Here is a 21,947-nt window from a genome sequence, read left to right as displayed (position 1 = left end):
AATATAGTGCAACAGCCTTGACATGAATGATCCCGATAGGTTTCTGTAAAGGCTGGCTTGTGGTGACGAACACTTTATTATTAAAAGCAAACATTGGGCAACAAACAAGTGTCTAAATGTGACCACACCTCAAGACGACGTACAAAATGCCGACACGTGCATGTTAGTATATTGTGGGGAAAGGGATGATGAATTTTTGTTCCGTGATGTAGTTATGGAGAAAGCCAAGCTGTGGAAAGTGATTTCAGTGCTGATCAAAACATTTGGACAAGTATAAAGGGATGGAACTTCCAGAGGGTTTCCATGAAGGAGATACGAAATCAGCTCTTGTACAGGTGCTAGATGGATCGCTGCATCGCAAGACCATGAAAGATGGGGGTAGCTTGAGGAGGCATTCATCCAAGTGGGACTGATCAATGATAAATCATCAGAGAAGGTCTTCAGCCTAGACTTGAAAAGATGGAGTGAGCAGTGCAGACAGAGATGCGTTTGACAGTGGGGGCAGCAGCAGAGATGGAGTGACCACTCTTTAAACGAAGTTTGAATGTTAACTCTAGCAAGCCTTCGACGGTGACACTCAACATTTTATGGTCAGCAGTGGACAAAACAGCAGCTTTCCCAAGCTGCTTTCAGACTCTTGCACATGTGCTGAGATGCCTGCTTGCTGATAGCACAACTTGTCAAAATGATTCCAGCCTTGCCCAGCAATCAAGATAAGCTTCCCAAGGGATTGCCACAGAGACACGAACAGCAATGAATTTATTAGCGCTGAGCTTGGAAAAGCTTGTCTGGATATGGGTGAGCAGTATTATGGTATAGGTGCAGAGTTTGATATTGTTGATGGTAATTGAGTTGTTTATGTACGAGTTGCCTTCTTTTTAAGATACTTTGAGCACATGTATGCAGTTACATATTTATTGTCCACTTTGATGTGTTGCCATTAAGCTGAAATAATGCCATCAATAAAATGCAATGTTTGCTTTTTTTTAAAGAACAATCTCATTGTTTTGGATGCATGCTTTAAAGTGTCTGGTCATTTAAAATGGCATCAATAAAGTCTGATTTTATCTTAGGAATCAGCACCTTTCAAAACCTCCACAAACAAATATTTTGAAACTATGGTTTTAAACAGTTTGGGAGTTTTGCCCCGAAAAAATGGGGCTAAAGCTCCAACCGACAGCCTAATGTCTGTCACTTTCGTCATTTTAAAATTATAATCTATCTTTGAAGATTTAGTTTCAAGCAAATGCATTTGCATATAATGCAGGTGTAAGTGAATGACTTCAGAATCCACACGATTTTAGCTGTCACCTTCGTATGTTCTGTTTTCACATCTAAATTTGTACTTGAAATTAATTATTTAAAAATACATTAAGAATATACTTGAATTAAAGCGATTAAATGTGTTAAATTAATATAATAAAATTCAAGCTTTAACAGTAAGAGACATGGCACTGCAATCATAAAAAGCAAATTAATGATAGTCGACCGAGTGTGCAAACATTCCCTAACTACACACTGCCCATGCGACATTAAAGCACGATCGCAGTGTAGTCAGTGGGATAAATTCACGATTGAATACTTCATGCTCACAGCACCCAACACGAAGCACTCACCACTCACATCCGTCGTCCCCCATAGCTCCTCTTCAATACTGGTCTCCCAAAATTAATATTGCACGAGCAAGGTTGCTGTCATTATCCTGTGCACATTACCTGGGATTTAAGCAAGTTGCTCTTAATCCTCTGGTTGATAATTTGAGGTCAACTGCAGGCTTTTCGAAGCATGCATTTGGAGACCCAGCATACAATATTGTTCAACAGCAATATTGTTATCACAAATCTTCCAGTCAAAAGAAAGTTGCCCAAAATATTTTGCACCATGAATAGTATTTATTCCCAAAAATACACGTGTTCTTGGTTACACACACGAGTGAAGACACTGTTGCACAACAATGTATGCACGAGCCGTCTCCTTCACTCCAATCAGTTCCTACAATCGTGAAAAAAATGCATTCCACTACAAATTCCATCAAAATTATTATCACTGGTGAGGTCTATGGTCTGTGGTTAAAACGCAAGGGTGTATCAGCTGCCTGTACCACCACCAGCTCTTTGAAGATCCCATCACTCCACTTAAATGTAACCCGATGAAAAGCATTCGTAGTCAACGGAGCACTTGCCCAAAAGTGCTCTTGACAGCAGTTTTACCCATTCACATTTCCTGGGCAGCATGCCACGGTTGATGTCAAATGTTTGATTGTTCCAATCAGAAGTAATTGTATTAGGGTAAACTTGTCACTCACAAAGGGCACACCCCTTTATGAACTGCATACCATTGGTAAGGCATCCTCTTGAGTCGAGTCACAGCCTGTGGTGGTAAAGAAATGTGCGATGTAAATATGGTTAACATTAGCCGCTTCATTATCAACCATGATCAATCCACCCCTGCATTATAAAGCATCCCCCCAGAGCGGTCGCCATCTCTCGCAATCCTGAACATTTCAAAGTTATCAATGATCTCGTATCATGCACCAAACAAAAATGACAAGGGCTGCGTTGGAAAACTAAATGTAGATGCTCCATACATTTTTATTTCAGCATTATCAACATAGCATGTACGCCATTTTTAAAACTAATTTCGACACATTCTATCGGTATATAACAAAGCATTATGGCTTCACATCCATTCCCTGATATGGTACACACAGTAGTGTTTTACACATACCTGAAAAAAGATGCCCCCCCCCCCCTGCATATTTGATGCCATTAGCTGCTCAAAATCACAATATCCACCCAGTATGTAAGAGTAAAGGAAATACTGTGGAGCTAAACTCAACACAAACGGACACTAATGCAAGTCTGGTTTTCTCAGCTTGAAAAAAAAAAGCGTTTGGAATATTGAAAATCTAGAATATTTAAATCGGGGTCGATGCTTTTATTATAAATTATTTGGGCCTTTCGGTCAAGTCACGTAGATAGCAAAAATAATAAAAATATCACGACGTTTCGATCGCAACACAAAGCGGTCGTCATCAGGAAAAGTGGGGTTCGTTTCTAAAGACAACTGCTTATAAAGGTTTCAAATGGGCATAGCCCAAATGTCAGCAGCCAATGCCAATGCAAGTGGTGGGCAGCGACCGCGGCGGTGGTGGCCTTTCCACCAATCACAGGGCTGCCAGGCAGAGATTAGCATGTCAATGCAAGATCGCCGAGCATCGAGTGTGTCAAGGTGGCTCTGTTAATGTGAGAGATTAGCATGTTAATGGGAGATCATCAAGACTCCTCCACAGCGAGTGTGCCAAGGTGGCGATGTTAATGTGAGAGATTAGCATGTTAATAGGAGATCATCAAGACTCCTCCACAGCGAGTGTGCCAAGGTGGCGATGTTAATGTGAGAGATTAGCATGTTAATGGGAGATCATCAAGACTCCTCTACAGCGAGTGTGCCAAGGTGGCGATGTTAATGTGAGAGATTAGCATGTTAATGGGAGATCGTGAAGCAGCAGCCTTGAGGATGGCGCACGAGGTAGCTGCGTTAGTGAGACATTTATTATGTTAATTTAAAAAATCATAGAGCCGAAAATAACTAACATCGGAAGGTGGTAAGGCTGGGAACATCACAGCCCATTATGACTTAAACTGGTTAATAACGTCCTTCCAATGATTGCTCAGTTTTGTAAAAAAATCAGAACATCGGAAGGTGGTTGGTTATTAACCAGTTAATTAAAACCTTTAAAGCAGTTGTCTTTAGAAGCGAATCCCACTTTTCCTGATGACGACTGCTTTGTGTTGCAATTTAAACGTCGTGATATTTTTATTATTTTTATCATTTTTTCTATCTACGTGACTTTACTTAAAGGCCCAAATAATATGAATTCCTGCAGTCACGAAAGCTTTAAGTGAAGATTTTATTATCAAGTTTCTCTAAACACAACTGGTAACACATTTGGGAATTTACTAACTGGAGTGGTGAATATATAGAGTACGCCATGTGATTTTCAATTAATGTGCATCAAAATTAATTCACAAACCTTTTCCCCATAGACAAAAGCCCAAATGAAAGTATCGAATTGTAAGAAAGATGTGAATATATGTCTTTGCAAAGTGCAAATATTTTATAACTTAGTTTAGGGTAATAAAAAAAATATATTTCACCTATGGCACACAATATAGTCTTCTGTAGAGAATGGTGTCACAGATCTGTAACGCCCACTTCCAGCACACAGGATGCTATGCTAACGTTACAAGGAAATTACTGCCAAGTGGTGGGAATGAAGCTATGGACTCGTTGCTAACTGACCCGATAGCCAGTGCTCTCACTACTGATCCACCCAACTGCCTAATATCGGAGTTGGGAAATTCATATTGCAGCCTGCAAGCGGTTATGCCTTTCAAGCTACTGAGTTAAGAAAAAAGCGCACATGAAAAAACACACAAACATTAACCACTTTGGCCAAAAAGTTATTCATGCAGCCTGAGTTGTTGGGTGATTGGATTAAAGGGGATGGTCACGGAGGGGAGGCTTGGGGAGTGAGGTGGATGTTACACTGGGCTCAGACGTGCAGATGAAGTTCGGGTCAAAAGACTAGGCGGCTGATGGAGCTGAATCCACTGCCTCCACCCCCAGGGCCGCAGCTCCCAGGCGAGTGGCTGTCATCGTCATCGCGGCGGTGATATGACGAGGATGAGGAGGAGGTACGGAGAGCACGGGTCCGTGCCTCCAGCTCTTGCTCCTGCATTGCACACGGCACCAGCGCATGAACATAACATGCACGCACAACGCACACAGCAGATATAGAAATGTAAAAATTCACACACACACACAAAAAAACCAAAACACACGCAGGGACGTCAAAACACACAAACAACACAGAAACACATATAACACAGATACACACACATCAAAGCACATACACAGCAAAGCTAAAACAATCATTATAATACATTTTGTTTATGCCCCTGGCTGAAATATACTAAGTCTAAATGGGTTTGTCACTTTGGTATAAACATAGAATTATATTCCATGATTAATCTGCAATAGAGCCCTTGGCAAAAAATCTACCGGCAAAAAATCTACCTAGGGCACTGTACAGAGTAAAACATGTAGAAAACACCGCAATTGTTCACATCATGGCCAAGCACATTGTTCAAACTCTACTAAAATACTCGTCTTTTTTGTTTACAAAAACAATAACATCCTTTATTACAAAAAGCCTTCATTTCAATTCACTTTTATAGGATGGTTCTGCACTGGTACTAAACTAAACTATTTTTATTTTACCAGGTATGAATCACTGAGCTATATGGCTCTTTTTCAGAAGCGACCTGGCCACAAATGATAGCTTAACAAAGTGCCTTATCGTGAAGACATTTTTTGCTAACCAAATACTCTAAACGTAGGTTTCTAAATGTGGCAGGAAAAATCAGAGGACCCGGAGGAAAATCCACACGACCACGGGGAAAACATGCAAACTCCAAATATACAGGCGTCAGGGTTGGGATCGAACCCATCTCCTCCTGTATACCAGGCGAGGTAGTTAACAATCCAATGAAAAAAGGAGCCAATGCCGAGTCCTGACCTGGAGGTAGAGCTTGTTGTCGCGGCTCACAGCCTCCATGAGCTCCTTGCGGAGGGGCGGCTCGAAGCAGAGTCGCTCGCAGGCAGCGCCTTCTCCCTCCGGCCGGCGGTCCCTTCGCCGGTAGATCAGCACGTACGCCGTGTCCTTGGGGAAGCGGCTCGTAACGCCGCTCACGGAGCCAAATGACGAGAAAGACACGCGGCTGTCGTTGAACAAAAGCCATTCCTCCCCCTGCTCCTCCTCCGACTCATCTTCAGTCTTCTCTTCCTCCTGGTCAACCTTTGAGGCGGTGGCACAAGGGAGGTGACAGCTCGGCGGGCCTCTATCGTCAACGTCTTTATCAGGCGGAGGAGCTGAAGAATCGGCGAGGTCGCTGGTCGTGCCGGTGGGAGATGCAGCCGTGCCCTCTGGCATTAGGTTGTTGTTGTTGCTGCTGAATCTGTGGCAGCGTCTCGTGCCCCCGCGCTGCTTCCCACAGTCCCGGGCGTAGCTGTAATAGTGGCCGCTCTCCGAAGACATCCCCGAATGCACCACTACGGACGTAAGCACGTACGGCACAGTTGAGTCACAAAACCCGTCCGATTCGAGCTCCGCTTCAGAATGTTTCATTTTTTTGCAGAGCGGAGACTTAGCATTGCAGGAGTCATCGGTGTCCACCCCCGAGTTGACCTTTAGGTGGCAGCTGCAGTCCTGCGAGCAGTGGTTCTTCGGCGGTGGCGGAACACATTTCATCTTGGCCCGCGCTGGGAGGACGAGGCTGGGAGGGATGTGCACATTGCGCAGGATCTTGCGGCGGGAGTGAGTCCGCATGTCGTAGGAGAACCGCAGCAGCGTCAGGACCAGGTACTCGGGGCTCTCGGCCACCAACGTGGCACGCTCCGCGTCCTGCAGGGAATTGCACGCCTCGCAGTAATACCGGTTCTCCCCGCTCAGTGTCTCTGGTGTTAGGAAATAATTGATCAGACCGGGCACGCTTTCCGACTCCCTGTCTGTGTCAGAGTCCGGTGAACAAACGACGACCTCCGGCTTTGATGGCGGCCGTTCATTACTCGAGACGGAGACACCGTCGCCGCCGACTAGAACGTGGGGTCCCGCCCGCACTTCTACCGCAACGTCGGTGAAATGTTCTATTCCGTCGCTCGGCATAGTCATCGTGGCGGCGTCTACTTTGGTGTTAGATGTTTCTGCCGTTTCCGCTTCTTGGGAACAGCGACTGTCATCGCTTACGCTTGTGGCCGGAGTAGAGGCGCTGGCTTGCGTTGAGCCTGTGGGGCTCTCGCTGCGGAAGGTGCACGCCGATTCGCTCACTTCATCACTGATGCCAAGCTGCGTGGGATCCTTTACGTTCACGTCTTGACACTCGGGCACCTGCGCGCAGCCCGAAGACAGTGCCGAGTGTTGTGTCACATTTGGCACACTGCTTATTTCGTTGGCCAAGTGCGAACTCGTGACCGGCTGCACCGTCGTGGCGGTCGAATCAAGCTTTCCAGCGGACTCGACACCCTGCGTCGGGAAAGCCAAGGAGAGGTCGGTGAACGCCTCGAACCTCTCCGACACGCCTCGGCAATTCTTGCAGGAGATCCTTGTCAATAACTTCCCGCCAAACATTTTTTCCACCAGCGTCCTCTCCTCGTCTTTCTCAGAAACCTCCTTAGGTGATTCTAGAGCGTCAGCACCTGTTTTTTTGCAGTCTTGTGGATTCCCACTGGCGGATTGTGTTTCCGTCAGCAAGATCCCGCTAGACTCTGCACCTTGCTTTGCTGCTTTTGCATTCCTATGGAGCTGAATTAGAGTTTTTTCTTCTTCGTGTATCCTGATGGATAAAATCAAACACCGCACACAGCCAAAGTTCAACTTAATCTCGTGACATTTCTCATAAGAATCGAAACGTAATTACTTATAGCCCTGTGTTAAGTAATTGCTAGATGAAGGAATCCCAATATCATTTTTAATCACGTGGCTTTCTTGATACCACTGTACCATGCTGGTCAGCACAAGAGGCAGTGAGGAGTTGCCCAGGACCAGTAGCTCAGTTATTGTTCTCTCGACTGATATTAGCTGTTGCTGGTAATCGAATTGAGATCACTGGGTTCATATTACAGTACCGCTAACCACTGTACTACTGCTTCCCTCCTATTTATATGTACAAATAGACAATTAAAAATTAACCAACGTAATTCGAGTCCAAATGCAGCTTTTCTGTATCTTTTTAACACAATTTATGGATTATGATAATTATTATGCAATAACAAGCTAATGTTACATACAGGCTAATGGTGGGAACGAAACTGTGCAAGTGAGACAGAAAACATAACAATACAAATGAGGCAAAAAAAAGAGTTAAAATTGTGACCCCATGACAATTAATTGCTGGGGAGCCTGGGGGGGGGGGGGGGGTGTTACAGTGGGAGAGTAAATCATGCTCCCTTGCTATTACCTCGAAATAAACCAATTCCAATACAACAATAAAAACCTCTGCGCGCGAATATTAATGCGGCTTCACATTCCCGCGCCAAACGACGCGTTGTTTAAATTCTCTCCTAAGAGATAAAGACGCACGCCACCTGGTGAGGAGGTACTTGAGGTACTCGGAGCAGTCCTGCTGGGAGCCCGGCGTGAACCACGGGGGGCGCGACACCTCCAGGAAATTCCTCGGCTCAAACGCAGAGCGCTGGGGTTGTGTGGGGAGGGTCAAGAGGCAGGCACTTTACTAAATCCTTTATATTAAGTTCGCTCGCTTGCTTGCTTAGGACCGTGCAAATCTTTCGGTCGTTTTTTATAACCCACTTTCCGTGATCCAATCGAGCTAACATTTTGCACACAGGCTCGTTGTGCGTGATAATTAATGTTCGTGAAAAAAAATTCCACAATTTTACACTTTTTAGGGCAAAAATATTATATTTAATTACCAATTGCTTAATGGTGCAATGCAATCATCTGACCCATAGGTGGTAGCCATCTCAAGCCAGAGGACGAGAGGACTCTAGCCGCCACGCATATAAAGGATTTATAGTGAAAAACTTTGTTTTTACGGGTTATACTTATTTTACATCTCGGTTTAATATGGCAAGGATTTGGTATTGTTTACATCGGGAGTTTATTTATCTAGGAAAGCCTCAGTCTTCATTTTTCCACTGCGGGACGTTTGACCAGTTACTTTGAGAGTGTGCCTGGGACAGGCTCGGTTCAGATATCGCTTCCTACGGACGTTAACCATGGGCAGGAATTGAACTCGGGTCGCCGGGCTCAAAGTGCACCGCGCTAACAACTGTGCCACTGGTCAACTCCCCGCACCTCCGATAAGCGCAGTTGTCTACGTACGGTACGTAAAAAGTTTAACATAGATATACACATAGAAGAATTACATAATTATAAATTCTATGACAAATTACAGTCTGGTGTGGACGGAACCTAATGATAATAATGCAACAACTGAACAAGCAAAACAGTAGGGACCAGACACAGAGGGGCACCTCATGCGGAGACGTCAAGCTGCTCGTACCTGTGTATGAGCCAAAAAGGCGAAGAGAAGCTGCAGTTTTCCCATTAGAGGACGTGAGCCGTTGAGGCTCAGAGACAGAACCGCTCGGCGGAAACTGGGAATGCAAAGAGGCAAAGTGGCTGCGTCAGGTACAGGCGACACGTTGCTCCTTCACCCGTTCATATATACGTGAAAACTGATTGTACATAATATTCCCAATTGGTTTACAAAATAAGTAAACTTTGAATAAAAAACACACGTAAAACAGACAAAAATAGAATAACCCTCATCAATGGTACTCCCAATACTCTTAGTTTTTTTCTGAAAAGTCACGTAGGTAAAAAATGAAATTAAAATTAATAAAAATAAAATAATAAAAAATCACGACGTTTCGGAGGCAACACAAGGCAGCCTGCCTCACTTGATACAGCAAATCTGGCTGTGACGGTCCCACCTGATGACGGAGACTTGTGTTGCCTCCGAAACGTCGTGATTTTATTTTATTTTCATTAATTTTAATGTAATTTTTTACCTACGTGACTTTACCGAAAAAACTAAGTGTAAGAATCCTTGCAGTCACGAAAGCTTCAAATCTAAAGGTACTCCCAATATCTGGGTAACCTAAGGAATTGTAACTGGTGTGTGTGCACACGTGCTCACAACGCCACCATCTGTTCTAAATCAGCAATCACTGCACAAGTTGAATTGAACACACCGAACAAAGCGCATTCAAGCTCCTCTCCCAATGCCGAGGTGTGCACGCTCACTGTGTGGTCATGAAGAGGGCCTGGATGATGCTGTTCATGTAGCAGGTGTTGCCCAGGTTGACGAGGCCGGTCCTCCCGGTTTCCGACCTGTCCGCCGCCCGCCGCAGAGGCCCCGTGGGGGATGCCGAGCGCTGCGACGTCCACGCGCTGCGAGTGAGCGTGCGCTTGATGTCGTCCTCGTGCAGCAAGGGGAAGTCCTGTGCACCACGCGAGCCCGGGCAAAAACGATGCGACTCGCGTGTTCGACACGTTCACCCGATGATGACTCGATAACCTGCGCGCGAGACAAGTGTGACCGCCCTCACCTTGAAGAGCTCGAGGATTGGCTCGTAGAGGTCAGGGAAGCCGGAGTACTGATACATCATGCACTGCATGAGGCGGGACAGCTGCCGAAGGCACGCCATGCTGGTGGGAGACGCCTCTTTGCGCAAATCCGTAACCAGCCCCGGCATGTGTGGCAGCAGCTACGTATCGTCGCACACACACGAGGAGTAGAGTGTAATGGTTGACAGAACAGGGAATTGAAACTATGCCACATACAAACCAGTCTCTCACTAGCAAGATAGTTGATCGAGCTCTTGGAAGGTCATCTCGTAATTGAAATCAGCATTGGCAAAAGAAAAAAAATGAATGGTGCCTGCATTGAATCTGGGGCGATTCGAGCCTTTGACATGACTTGCCAGGTGGAAGGCCTCAGGCGAGTGCTGGAAGCTGAGCAGCATGTGCGAGAGCACGGACAGCGCACCAGCTCGCACCACCGGGAACCAGAGCCGACTCAGCACCTGCAGCAGAAAAGCACGTGCGCCCACACGCACAACCGTCCATTCACCAACACACACCATGGGCAGAAAAAACTCAGCTCGCATATTTTGCATTATACCACGTCAGCGCCAAAGCCATAGCCGACCTGCTCGATTTTGAGGACGGTGACATCGATGAGGATGGTGAATTTATTCACGGCAGCCAGACCCTTGAGCAGAGCTGTCACCCAGCAGTCCACACGCTGGGCCAAAGGCCACGACAGCCAGTCAATCATCCTGGCACGGACGCGTACCGCACAAGGGTTAAACAGTGTAGGGTCCTCCAACTATGGGTGGCGCGGGTGCATCTCCTCTCTGGCAGAATCTTTGCGGGCAGGGTACAAATACATTCTTTTCACAGTAAGGATTTTTATCATGTGTGGTGCTAAGCTTTGATTAGAAGAATGGCTGATATGTTTCCATCTGACTCTTTCCATATGCATTTCTCTCATTTCAAAGAAATAAATATTGATATGAGATGCGTGATTTGGCAAACTCTTCAATATTTTAGAATTAAGACCAAATAAGGATGATGTAACTCAAGTCATGCAGTCCTTATCGTGTCGATATGTACGAAGGCTGTGTTCTGGGCAATCCAACTCAAGTTTGGAGCGCCATTATCAAATATAAAAGACTTTCAAATCCCAGCAAGGTGGACCATCAGAGTTCTCTAATGACACCACTGCACTGCTGACATTGGACTACACTGAAATGTCATCACGTCAAAATGACATCACAATATAAAAACACATTCCTGCGGAGGGAGCTGGTAGGAACGTTGGGTTGCTCGGTCAATGGCCAGGGTCAACGGCTGCGTGGTGTATTCCGCAAATATGGCCGACTGTGAGGGCGGGCACAAGCCGGCGTGAGTAGGTTAAACGTTGAGTTTCATAAGGGCACCACGGGGTGACCAGCCCCTCCCCACCCAGCCCCACCCCTCCCACCCCCCACCCAGCCCCACCCAGCCCCTCCTCTATCCCACCCTCCCCTCCCCACCCAGCCCCTCCCTGCACGACGGACACAATAATCCCTTGTGGGCTGGTGTAACCATGAGGTTCCTACCAGTAAAATGCAACTGACTAACTTTACAGTACATCTTCTTACTAATGAACCATCACGCTCGTGTCGGACAACCCAAGACACAGTCTAAGTGATTATCTACAAGATGACAGCCATTCCTTTTTTCGGTTCATGCCATTCTTTAGAGAGGTTAAATCATTTGGGAGACAAAGTGAAAGGTCAAATTGCAGGACAGCTGTGGTGCGTTAATGGGCAAGGCCGCGGTAACTTACCTGCACAGGGCCACCATCATGTTGGCGTCGTGGACATTGGCGTCGGTCGTCAGGCTATGGATGATGACGTTCGTCATCTGCAGGGGGATGTACTGCACCAGGCTGGCAAGCGCGATTGATGGATCGGCGGGGACGTCTGGAGCATGGACAATAATTTCACTCGCATTTTCCAAATGTCATTGTCCCATATGTAGCTACGTGCATAAAATCAATCTCTTATGCTTTGGACACTTAGGGAGCTGTATATAAAAGATGATCATACTGCCAATCAATTATCCAAAATGAATAACAAAATAAAACTCCGACAATGTTATCCAAATGCTGCTACCGGCGTCATGTCACGATACAAAGCCTCCATTCCGATCTCTCGCAGAGCGGAATCACTGAATTAGGAAATGTCTCACTGAAATAGATATCACAGAACTACTTCTGAGATTGCTTCAAGCAAGCTGTTGCACAAAGCAGGGGGCGCCTCTTCTACCACTGACAGTAATGCAATGCTTGTGCATGACAGTTAAACCAATATTTTTAATTATCAGAGCAGAATTTAGCAAAATAAAGTGCAGAAACAATGTTTATGGAATGGGGTTTTTGTGCAGTCACCACTGACTGGGCTGAAACTATCAACTCACTAAACTGGCGAACTCAGTCTAACCACAGGTGGATTCGAACCCAGGGTTTGAGTGATACCAGCTCAATGCCGAGCTCCGAGCCAAAATGCATTTGTTGATACTCGCATGCATACTTGTTCATGCCATTATTTTTCAAAGAATTATTTTTAAATAAAATAATTTCCATTAAAGACAAAATGTGTAAGCACTTTTGAGCGGTTTATGCATGTATATGCAAATTAATCCAACACTGACTAAATTATCCATCTTACTCAACTAGCAATATTGATTTGATGGGTCTCATTTGCAACAAGAGTAGTTGCTTTGTTTAGACATTTGCAATAATTTCAAACCTTACTATTTGTACTAAATTCTGTGGTTATGAAAATGTCCAAAGCCTAAAATTCCATTATCGGTTACAATTACAATAACATACTGGAGGACAGTCAGTATAAATATGAAATGTCTGATATAGATTATAAAAATTTAATTTTCCTTCTGGACAAAAACAAACTTTACTAAGAGGGGGTTGTCTTTATGAAAAATAATAACAATCAAGTATTCCACTCTCTAATCTCAAAATAGTATTTAAAACAGCTCAATCAGATTCTTTGGGTCTTTCGGTAAAGTCACGTAGATCGCAACACAAGCGGTCGTCATCACCTTATGACGACCGTATGTGTTGCGATCGAAATGTCGTAGTTTTTACTTTCTTTAAACCTATCTACGTGACTTTACAGAAAGACCCAAAGAATATGAATTCCTGCAGTCACGAAAGCTTTAAGTCAAAGCTCAATCAAATTCAATGTTTTATTATTATTGTAATAGCTAACGATGCAATCTCTCTTTTACAAGGGAAACGCCGAGCCGACAGGCATGTGGCCTTCTAAGCAACAAGCGCTCATCGTTTAACAGACAGTGCATTTTCCTGAGTAGCTCGTTACCTGGAGTGGAGATGATGGCAAACACCTCCTGCAGGGATGGGAGGAGGGCGGCCGGCTCCGACACCCACACCTTGGGCAGCAGCCCGCTGACGCGATTCACCTGCCCAATGAATTCCCGGATGGCCTTCTCGCTGTCGGCACCGTCCCCCTCTGCTGCCGCCGCCGGGCAGGCAAAGTGACCGATGGTCCGCACAAGCTGCTTGCAGAAGACAATGGCCTGCTGCCCCTCTCTGGGCAGACACTGCGGGAACTCGATGAGTAGCTCACCGAGTCTGTCAGGGATAGACATGTGCAAACTTTGTTAATCACTCCCGCACCTCCGATTAGCACAGTTGGCTATGTACGGCGTGCGAAAGAAGTTCAACATACATATATACTCCGCAACTTAAAAAAAACCCCACTCAAGAAAGGAATTGGGGATTTATATTTTTATGTAAGAATTATTTAATTAAACTGTATATTAAAGGTTTATATACAGCTAGGCTACATGTCCCGAGGTGTTTGACATGAGGATGAAGCTTCACAAATCAGCTGATATTTACAGTCAAGTGACATCACTAATCCCGTGAAAAGAAACATCAATGCAGTGACATCAATGCAGCATGTTATTATGGCGGTGGGTCAAATGTTATTTTAAAGGCTATTTTCTAAAGACAGATTATTCCCACCTGTTTTGGACATCCTTTGGACACACAGCCCAGGTAGTTACCTAGGCTGTGTGTCCAAAGGATGTCAACTCGCCCCAAACTACCCCTCAGATTTCGATGAATTGTCACGATTTTGAGTAATGTTTCTATCCTAGAATAAATCTTTAATTTCCTATGTGATGCAATGGCTGCATAGGGGTCAAATGAACCAATTACGCACAACATACACATTACAATAAAATATTACAAGTGTAGTAGGTTCAAATTAGGTGCACACACACGCAGCTTGGAGGCAACACTATTTATTAAACGGTAAGTAATATAACACTGTACATAAGGTGGTGACCACCTTCCTCAACTCACTAACACTCTGGAACACGACACAGACTGGACCAGGCAGGCAACGGCCTGCCTGGCCCAGGACGACGACTCGGGACTTGACGACCGATGATGTCTTCACTTTGGAGTACAGTACAACAGCAGCCTCGCTCTGCGTTCACACCACGCTTATATTTGGTTTGGCGTGGCTGGCTCCGCCCCGGCGTGGCTGGCTCTCTTCAGGCCACGCCTCCCTTCCCAGGACACGCCTCACTTCCCCCACCTCTGGGAGGGTCCGGATCCCTCCACCACGCGACCCCCCAGGCACCCCCTTGGGGCCCCCAGCCTTCGTACGGGCCGACACAGTAGTGACCTTTCTCTGTCACTACACAAGTATAGTTTACAATGCATTTTCGTAAGCGTACAAATGTATATTTAATTGACAAATCGATGCAACGGTGCATTCCTACTTGGCAAGTGTGTAGAGGACGAGGACTGTTTTTTTTTTAGTTGCGTCTTGTCGAGATGAAACTCCTCACCTGCACGCCGTGGACGGTCGGAGGCGCTCGCACACCATGCGCAGGGCCTCGGAGCGCAGCGAGGCGTACACGGCGAGCACGGACGGGAGGCTGAGGCTCAGGCGTAGGCCGTGCTGCACAAAGTCGAGGAGGCGCGCGTCGCGCCGGCCCAGTGAGCCGTAGCCTTGGCGCAGCATCCCGAGCACCAGCTCGCTGTTGAAGAATTCGCCGAACTGGGCGCGGTGGCAGCGCGCGTAAGCATCCAGCACCTGCTGGCCGACCTGCGTGAGGAATGATAAACTACGCCGTCAGTCGCGCATCCGAAGTGGACGTTCATTGGTCAATGTTACGGTGACTGCGATGTCCAAGATGCTAGCAGCTTTGTCTAAAGTAACTGCAGTGAAATAACTGCGTGTCATTGATGGTGCATTCTAGATTTGAAGCTTTCGTGACTGCAAGGATTCATACTCTTAGTTCTTTCAGTAAAGTCACGTAGGTAAAAAATGAAATTAAAATTAAAATAAAACAATAAAAATCACGACGTTTCGGAGGCAACACAAGTCTCCGTCATCAGGTGGGAACGTCACAGCTAATCTGGCTGTGACGGTCCCACCTGATGACGGAGACTTGTGTTGCCTCCGAAACGTCGTGATTTTTATTGTTTTATTTTAATTTCATTTTTTACCGACGTGACTTTACCGAAAGAACTAAGAGTATTGATGGTGCAGTTTGGTGCTTCAAATAGTGGCAACCTTTCATCACCAAATGATTAACTGAATTTCTAATAGTTGCTCATAAATAGCCATTCAATATAATCATTAAATTATTATCATCACCAATGATAAAAGTGACACATATTCATAATAAGTATTGTTGCAGTTTTATCTAAAGGACCTTTACAAGTCGGCTAGGACATCGGTTGGAGGGCGAGACCAATAAGGTGGACACTAACAATTTGGTTGTAAAGGCTTGACAAAGTAGAGGGACTTGTGTAATTTTAAACTTCAGTTACTATATATCGTAGTAGAATTTTTGCACATCGAGTACAAGTATATGGTGAGATACAGCATTAACGATAACACAATTAAATAAGATTAGGTTATGTATATAAAGCAAAGTCAACAGCGGGTCGTAAACGAAAAGAACTTCAGCTTGGGTAAGCAGTATAGCTGGCCAGTATTGAGGAAATTGCATATCATTTCAAACTGAGATCAACAGAGGGGAAAAAGCAACCTCCCAAAGAGGCTGTCTGTACCAACCACGTTCTGCCCTGTTGATGTGTCAAGCATGTAGCTGTACCTGTCTCTGGAAGGTATCTTCACTGAGCAGAGTGAGGCGTGTGGCGAGCGTGAACATGGCCTGGCATTGCTCTCCATCCAGTTTGCCCTCGGCCGCTTCAAGGACCTTCTTCACCACGCTGCGCTTCACCGGCAGCGGGTGCGATGAGCTCAGCAGGCCCTCCAGGATCTTGTCCATCGCTGCGTGGTACACGGCCACTTCTGTAAAACGTAATCAAAAATGCACAGTCCTTTGTCAGTCCGCTCCTGGATGAAGACCTACCCAATCCCGTCATGGGAATTATTTGACTATGCTTCACCACATGCTCAGTGCAGGTTGAAGGCGTGGAGCCATGGATGGTTTAGATATCACCTGCCACCTATGTCAACGATGGCAGCATTGTACGGACATTGGAGCATGGTACAGAAACAACAACGTACGTTGCTGCATAGCCCTCTCGGGTCCCCACAACCTGGCCCTGCAGCCAACAACATTCAGTTATGTAAGGTGATCAACCCTGTTTAGCTTCCAAGACCTGAATAAATTTGCGTGCATTATGGGTGATTTGGTCTCAGTCTAGCACAGGGGTCGGCATCCTGCGGCTCTTTAAGGACTGCTTCGTGACGATATTTATTAAGGACCACCGTCTCTCGTATTCACATGCATTGCGGCTCTTGAAATATATTTTTTACCGAATATTGTTATTTTGGTTACAGACCCCTAGTCTAGCATTAAGTTGACCAAAAATAAGAAATGTACATGCATTCCCACTTATTTAGAGTAAAGTATACAATGCAAGAGGAGAAAAAGTGTATTGTAAAAAAACTGATGTTTGTTAGCAATACAGCACAACTGTGGCTCTGTGCTAGTTACCAAAGCACTGGCATTTGACAACGAAAAGTCTATGAAATCTGAACGGTGATGAATTACGCAGTGCTGGCACAAAACGAGACCTTTCAATTCTGTATGCTGCCTGTTCATACGGAATGACAGTATTGCTTGCATCAACTCAATCATTCTTCCACACATGAGGCTTCAAGCCAAGGGTTTTCAAAATGCTCATTAGTGATGGGGAAGCATGCATTTTTAAGGCTGAGCACCCAGAATGGAGAGGAAGGGAAATTTGTCATAACAACAGCATTTTGGAAACTATACAATGCTATACTACAAGTACAACTATACAACCCAACCTGTGCATCTATCTGATACATACCTGTTTTAGTATTTAAACGGGCTCCCACCAAATTATTAAATAATGTAATAATTTACACTGCTGCCAATGTTGCATTTTCGATTGATCGACAATTTTAGGAGCAAAAGAATGCATCTATCAAAACCAAGAACTATGGTTTGGTAAACTTCTTTAAAATGAAGCATTATTAAAAGCCATGCCTGCGAGTGTGTAATCGATGTAATGTTTTGAGGCCATAGGGTGGCTGTTTTTCTAATGTAGCGTGCACAGCTGTGTACTGGTGGCAGGCTTTCTAAATATTTGCTGGCAAAAAATGGTCGAGAGGAAGAGTGGTTCATTAAAGCACAAGACAGACGTGGAGATGCAACTGTGAGCACATTGGTGTCAGATGTCTGTGTAGTTCATGCTCATGCAACAAACCCCCACATGCTAATCAATGTAATTTGTGCTCAAAGTGAAAGAGTTTATTGTGCATAACTCAAGGCTAGCATATTCAGAGAAACATTATACATTTATGAGCACAGCCAAGCCCGGGTGCAGCCATAACGATATGAACTGTACAATGTGGCTCTTCTTGTGCAGAGTAGAAATAAGTTGCACCCGTTGCTGTGTTTTAACTTAACCATTTCTACTGAATTATAACAGCAATGGTACAACATTGTTGACAGCATACTCTTGACAATGGCATGGAATCACATGCCATTACAATGAACACATGCCAATACACTTTTAATCTAAACATACGAATGAAATAGAAGCTGATGCTATTGTACGCGGCTTTACTGCACCAAAGAAATTAATGAATTAATCTTAGGAAATTCTGCTTTGAGAATCCCAGTAGTGCTGTTCATGTTAGCAGGTTAATACTTTCGTCTAAATGTAGACTTGTGACATACCTTCTCTATTAACTCCATTGTCAAAACCAAGAAACCTAAAACGCCCATCTAATTACCTTTTAATTATCCCTAGAACAAGAATTGGAATAGGTGACAAAGCCTTTGTCGTTGCAGCACCAACATTTTGAACAACCTTGATTTCTCCCTTAACATCGTAAATCTTCTTTCAAAAACTATCCTGAAGCAGAAGATTGGTGTCGGATCAAAGCACATTTACAACTGTGATTCTTACCCGTGAATCACGTTACATTTTTACATGCAATTTTATTGAGGGACTGTGTGTTGTCTTGGTGTGATCTGGGACTGTTTTTGTTGTTGTTTTGCTGCTTTGGCCAAGCGTGTATTGTGTTGAAAAATCGTCGGGCGATTATGTACACTTAGAAACGTTAGTTACTTTTCGTGACTTGCTTACCTTTTCCCTATTTTGCACTCCTATCGTTTTAGCTTTGTATAGTTTTTGTTGTTGTTACTTACTGACCCATCCCAACAGGACATCTCTGAAAAGGAGCTTCAGAGCTCATCAAACTACTCCAGTCTAAATAAACATTCTGATTCTATCTATACTTTACTGCATGTTACAAGACCTTCGCTCTTCTAGAATATATTACTTCTAGTGTATAATGTATATAGAAAAACATACACTGGAAATATTAGCACTTTTGTCATTAACACCGATAAACTGAAAAATACAAAACAAAGTTACTTTTGGATAATGGACCACTACATTCATTATTAAAATTCTAATAAGTATCTACTTAAGATAATCAATGTGTGTTCTTTGCCTTGCCTATGTTATCAGAATTCGTATTCATGATGCACGAGTGCCTGAATGGTCCCGAATGCCCGTAGCATACAAGGAAGTGTCCTTCTGTTTACACTATGGGAACCCCGAGCTCTCATACTCTGATGGTGCATTGTCTTTGAGTTGTGCGCCTTTTGGCGTCATCTGGTCCAACCCATGTGAGACTAGGCTCTAAGGCAGTGGTTCTTAACCTTTTTGGAGGTACCGAACCCCACCAGTTCATATGCGCATTCACCGAACCCTTCTTAATTGTAAAAATAAAATATGATTTTTTCAAATTAAAAACATAGGTATATTTTTTACTGGTGCACAATCATACGAGTCGGGTGTGTGTCTTAACCTACGCCGAACCCCTGAGACTGACTCGCCGAACCCTTGGGGTTCGATCGAACTCAGGTTAAGAACCACTGCTCTAAGGAAAGCTGTCTCGGGTGTGGACCAATCAACTTCAAGGACAGTGCACATTATCAGAGTTATGTATTTTGTTTGTATTATGACTGCAGGTATTGCGGTCTATGCAAACATGACTACTTGTAAAAAGGTGTCAGTTTTGTTGCCAGATAGAAGGGTAAAAAACCAATTATCAAATTTGCTTACACTTACTGGAATCTGGCCCTTCAAAGGGCCAAATGTGTAAATCGCTGGGAGCAAAATATTCCTGGAATACATTGTAATATGGATTCAATAACACACTCCAGAATCAAACTTTCTAGGATGGAATTGAAACACTCCAGGTTTCTTCACCACCCAAGAATTGTTGGAAGGTTTCTTCTGTTGGTAAGGTGATGGCATCAGTGTTCTGGGATCACAAATAATGCACATTCCTTAGCCAAGGTTGCTATCATCAACACCATCCTCCAGGATGTACATAAAGACATTTGAAAGAAACGTAAAGGTCTACTGTCAAGAAGAGTATTTTTTTCTGCACCACAATGCTTAACCCCAAAATGCTAATGCTATCATAGCCAAATTAAACACTTAGCGCTGGAGATGCTCTCCTACACCCCATATACAGTCTAGATTTCCATCTGTTTTTCCCTTTCGAAAGAATCTGCACTTTGGTGGGAAACATTTTCTATTAGATGACGAACTGAAGACCTATGTCCTGAAATAGATCAAGCAGAGACACTACCTACTATGCTATGGGCATTCAGGAACTTGGTCAGAGAAGTGATGTGGATTTAACCTACATGTTGACAATTTGATGACCTGCCATGATAAAATCTATTTTCTGTGAGCAAAATTCCAGGAATTATTTGAACCACCCTTGTACAATCCACCAATTGGCTTCTAAATATTCTACAAAATTGTGCTGTGCTTACACAGCACAATGCCTCACTTCAAGATGTTTTTTGACAGTGTTAAATTTATGGCTATGCTGTTAAGGAAAAACTGGCGACAAGAAACATACAATTCACGGCCCACATCAATGTGTTTGACTCGGTGACGTTTCCCGAGGCAAACAGTAGGTATTATGATCAAAACTCTATGTAAATAGATATACGTACTCTTATTTAACAATGGTAGAACAAGGCTAGTAATGACTTAGTAGTTCATTGATTAAGGGAGACAATTTGTGGGAAGCTAACAAAATCAATAGGTCATCATCACGGGCAATGCCGGTGATACCATGAAGCTTCATAATAGTTTAATTCCGTCCGCTCTGGTGTTGACTATGCATAATCTCGCTTTAGAACTTTTTGTTTAAGTCTACGTGTCTTTAAAAGACGGCTCTTGCTGTCACAACCACCGTCTTTAGATATTCCCCTTCAGATATTTCCTTTAAAAACCTATTTATATGACCACGTTATTGTTAACGTCTTCCGATGATGCTCTAGCAGGTTCACGAACACTAACGATCTTCAGGTACATCGAAAGAGGTTGTTATATTGATCTGATTCCCCGCCACAGGAATGAGGAATTTTCCCAAATAATAAAGCAGAACACCGCTCTCAGATATTTTTATGACGTTGAGCATAAACATTATAATATTAATGATAGTGACAATGACAATATGGGTTAAATTTATATTGCTAGCGATCATGTTGATAATCAAGATGTAGATGACGAACATATTAATAAAGTTTGCATTCGTAATTATACATAATTTTCAAACTTGAATCCGATAACATATGCAAGCCAGGCACCATTTTACCAGTTAAGCAAACTAAGCCGGGTTGGCACGATGCGTTACTAACGATAAGGGAAGACCGGCCGGTAAACGAGAACGATGAGGGAGTGACAGTTAAGACGACCGAACGAATAAATCAGCTCGTGTGCAGGTGCCAGATGAATCATCTCATCGGATGACCGCGGGAGTTGGCGGCGGACGAAGAGGCCTTCATCCAGTTGCGGATAGACCATGGTCTGATGATGACGATTAATTAATGTTACGGTGTTAACGTCTGCCTTACACGCTTGTAACGATTACAGGAACTCAAGACGACAATTGTCTCAATAACAATCGGACGGCAACGATGATGACTGATAAATGATGAGGCATTTTGGCGAACGATTCAACAGGAGCCCCGAATAGGGGACATACATACACACGCGGATGGGGGCCCTCCATTACCTCGTGTCGGATTCCTTCACACGGCGGCTCTCGCCAGCATTCGCCGGCCAAGTCGCGGATCACGACTCGAATAATGCAAACGTTGTAAGACCAAAGAGCAGCGGTGATGAAGGTGAGGAATGAGGCGACGAGATGAGAAAGACGCGGGGACGAAGCCCGCGCGACAATTTCATTCCGGCTGCGATCAGCTGAGCAGCGACTCCGGTGAGCAAGGACCCCAGCTACGGGGTGGGGGGGGTGTGAAG

The 21,947-nt window shown here is 44.4% G+C and overlaps 1 protein-coding gene across 2 annotated transcripts; it reads right to left on the bottom strand.

Annotated features, from left to right (window-relative positions):
* Nucleotides 1-1,872: 1,872 nt before the first annotated feature.
* USP38 (ubiquitin specific peptidase 38) lies at nucleotides 1,873-21,835 on the bottom strand. 2 transcript variants are annotated; one of them, XM_078863027.1, is made up of 13 exons: nucleotides 21,703-21,835; nucleotides 16,259-16,458; nucleotides 14,981-15,240; nucleotides 13,477-13,748; nucleotides 11,922-12,057; nucleotides 10,737-10,866; nucleotides 10,510-10,611; nucleotides 10,135-10,293; nucleotides 9,830-10,026; nucleotides 9,084-9,177; nucleotides 8,146-8,252; nucleotides 5,582-7,394; nucleotides 1,873-4,652 (listed from the first exon to the last, which is right to left on the bottom strand). In XM_078863027.1, the coding sequence occupies exons 2-13, from the start codon at nucleotides 16,433-16,435 to the stop codon at nucleotides 4,545-4,547; spliced, it is 3,555 nt and encodes a 1,184-aa protein (XP_078719153.1). In that variant the 5' UTR covers nucleotides 16,436-16,458; nucleotides 21,703-21,835; the 3' UTR covers nucleotides 1,873-4,544. The 2 variants fall into 2 exon arrangements, with proteins under 2 accessions (XP_078719153.1, XP_078719152.1); XM_078863026.1 differs by having other exon boundaries at nucleotides 1,873-4,735; nucleotides 21,703-21,834.
* Nucleotides 21,836-21,947: the final 112 nt, after the last annotated feature.

This window comes from Lampetra fluviatilis, chromosome 15, assembly GCF_964198595.1.
Source record: "Lampetra fluviatilis chromosome 15, kcLamFluv1.1, whole genome shotgun sequence".
NCBI lineage: Eukaryota > Metazoa > Chordata > Hyperoartia > Petromyzontiformes > Petromyzontidae > Lampetra > Lampetra fluviatilis.
The sequence above is the reverse complement of the archived record's forward strand: the minus strand, read 5'-3'. Positions and strand labels throughout refer to the sequence as shown.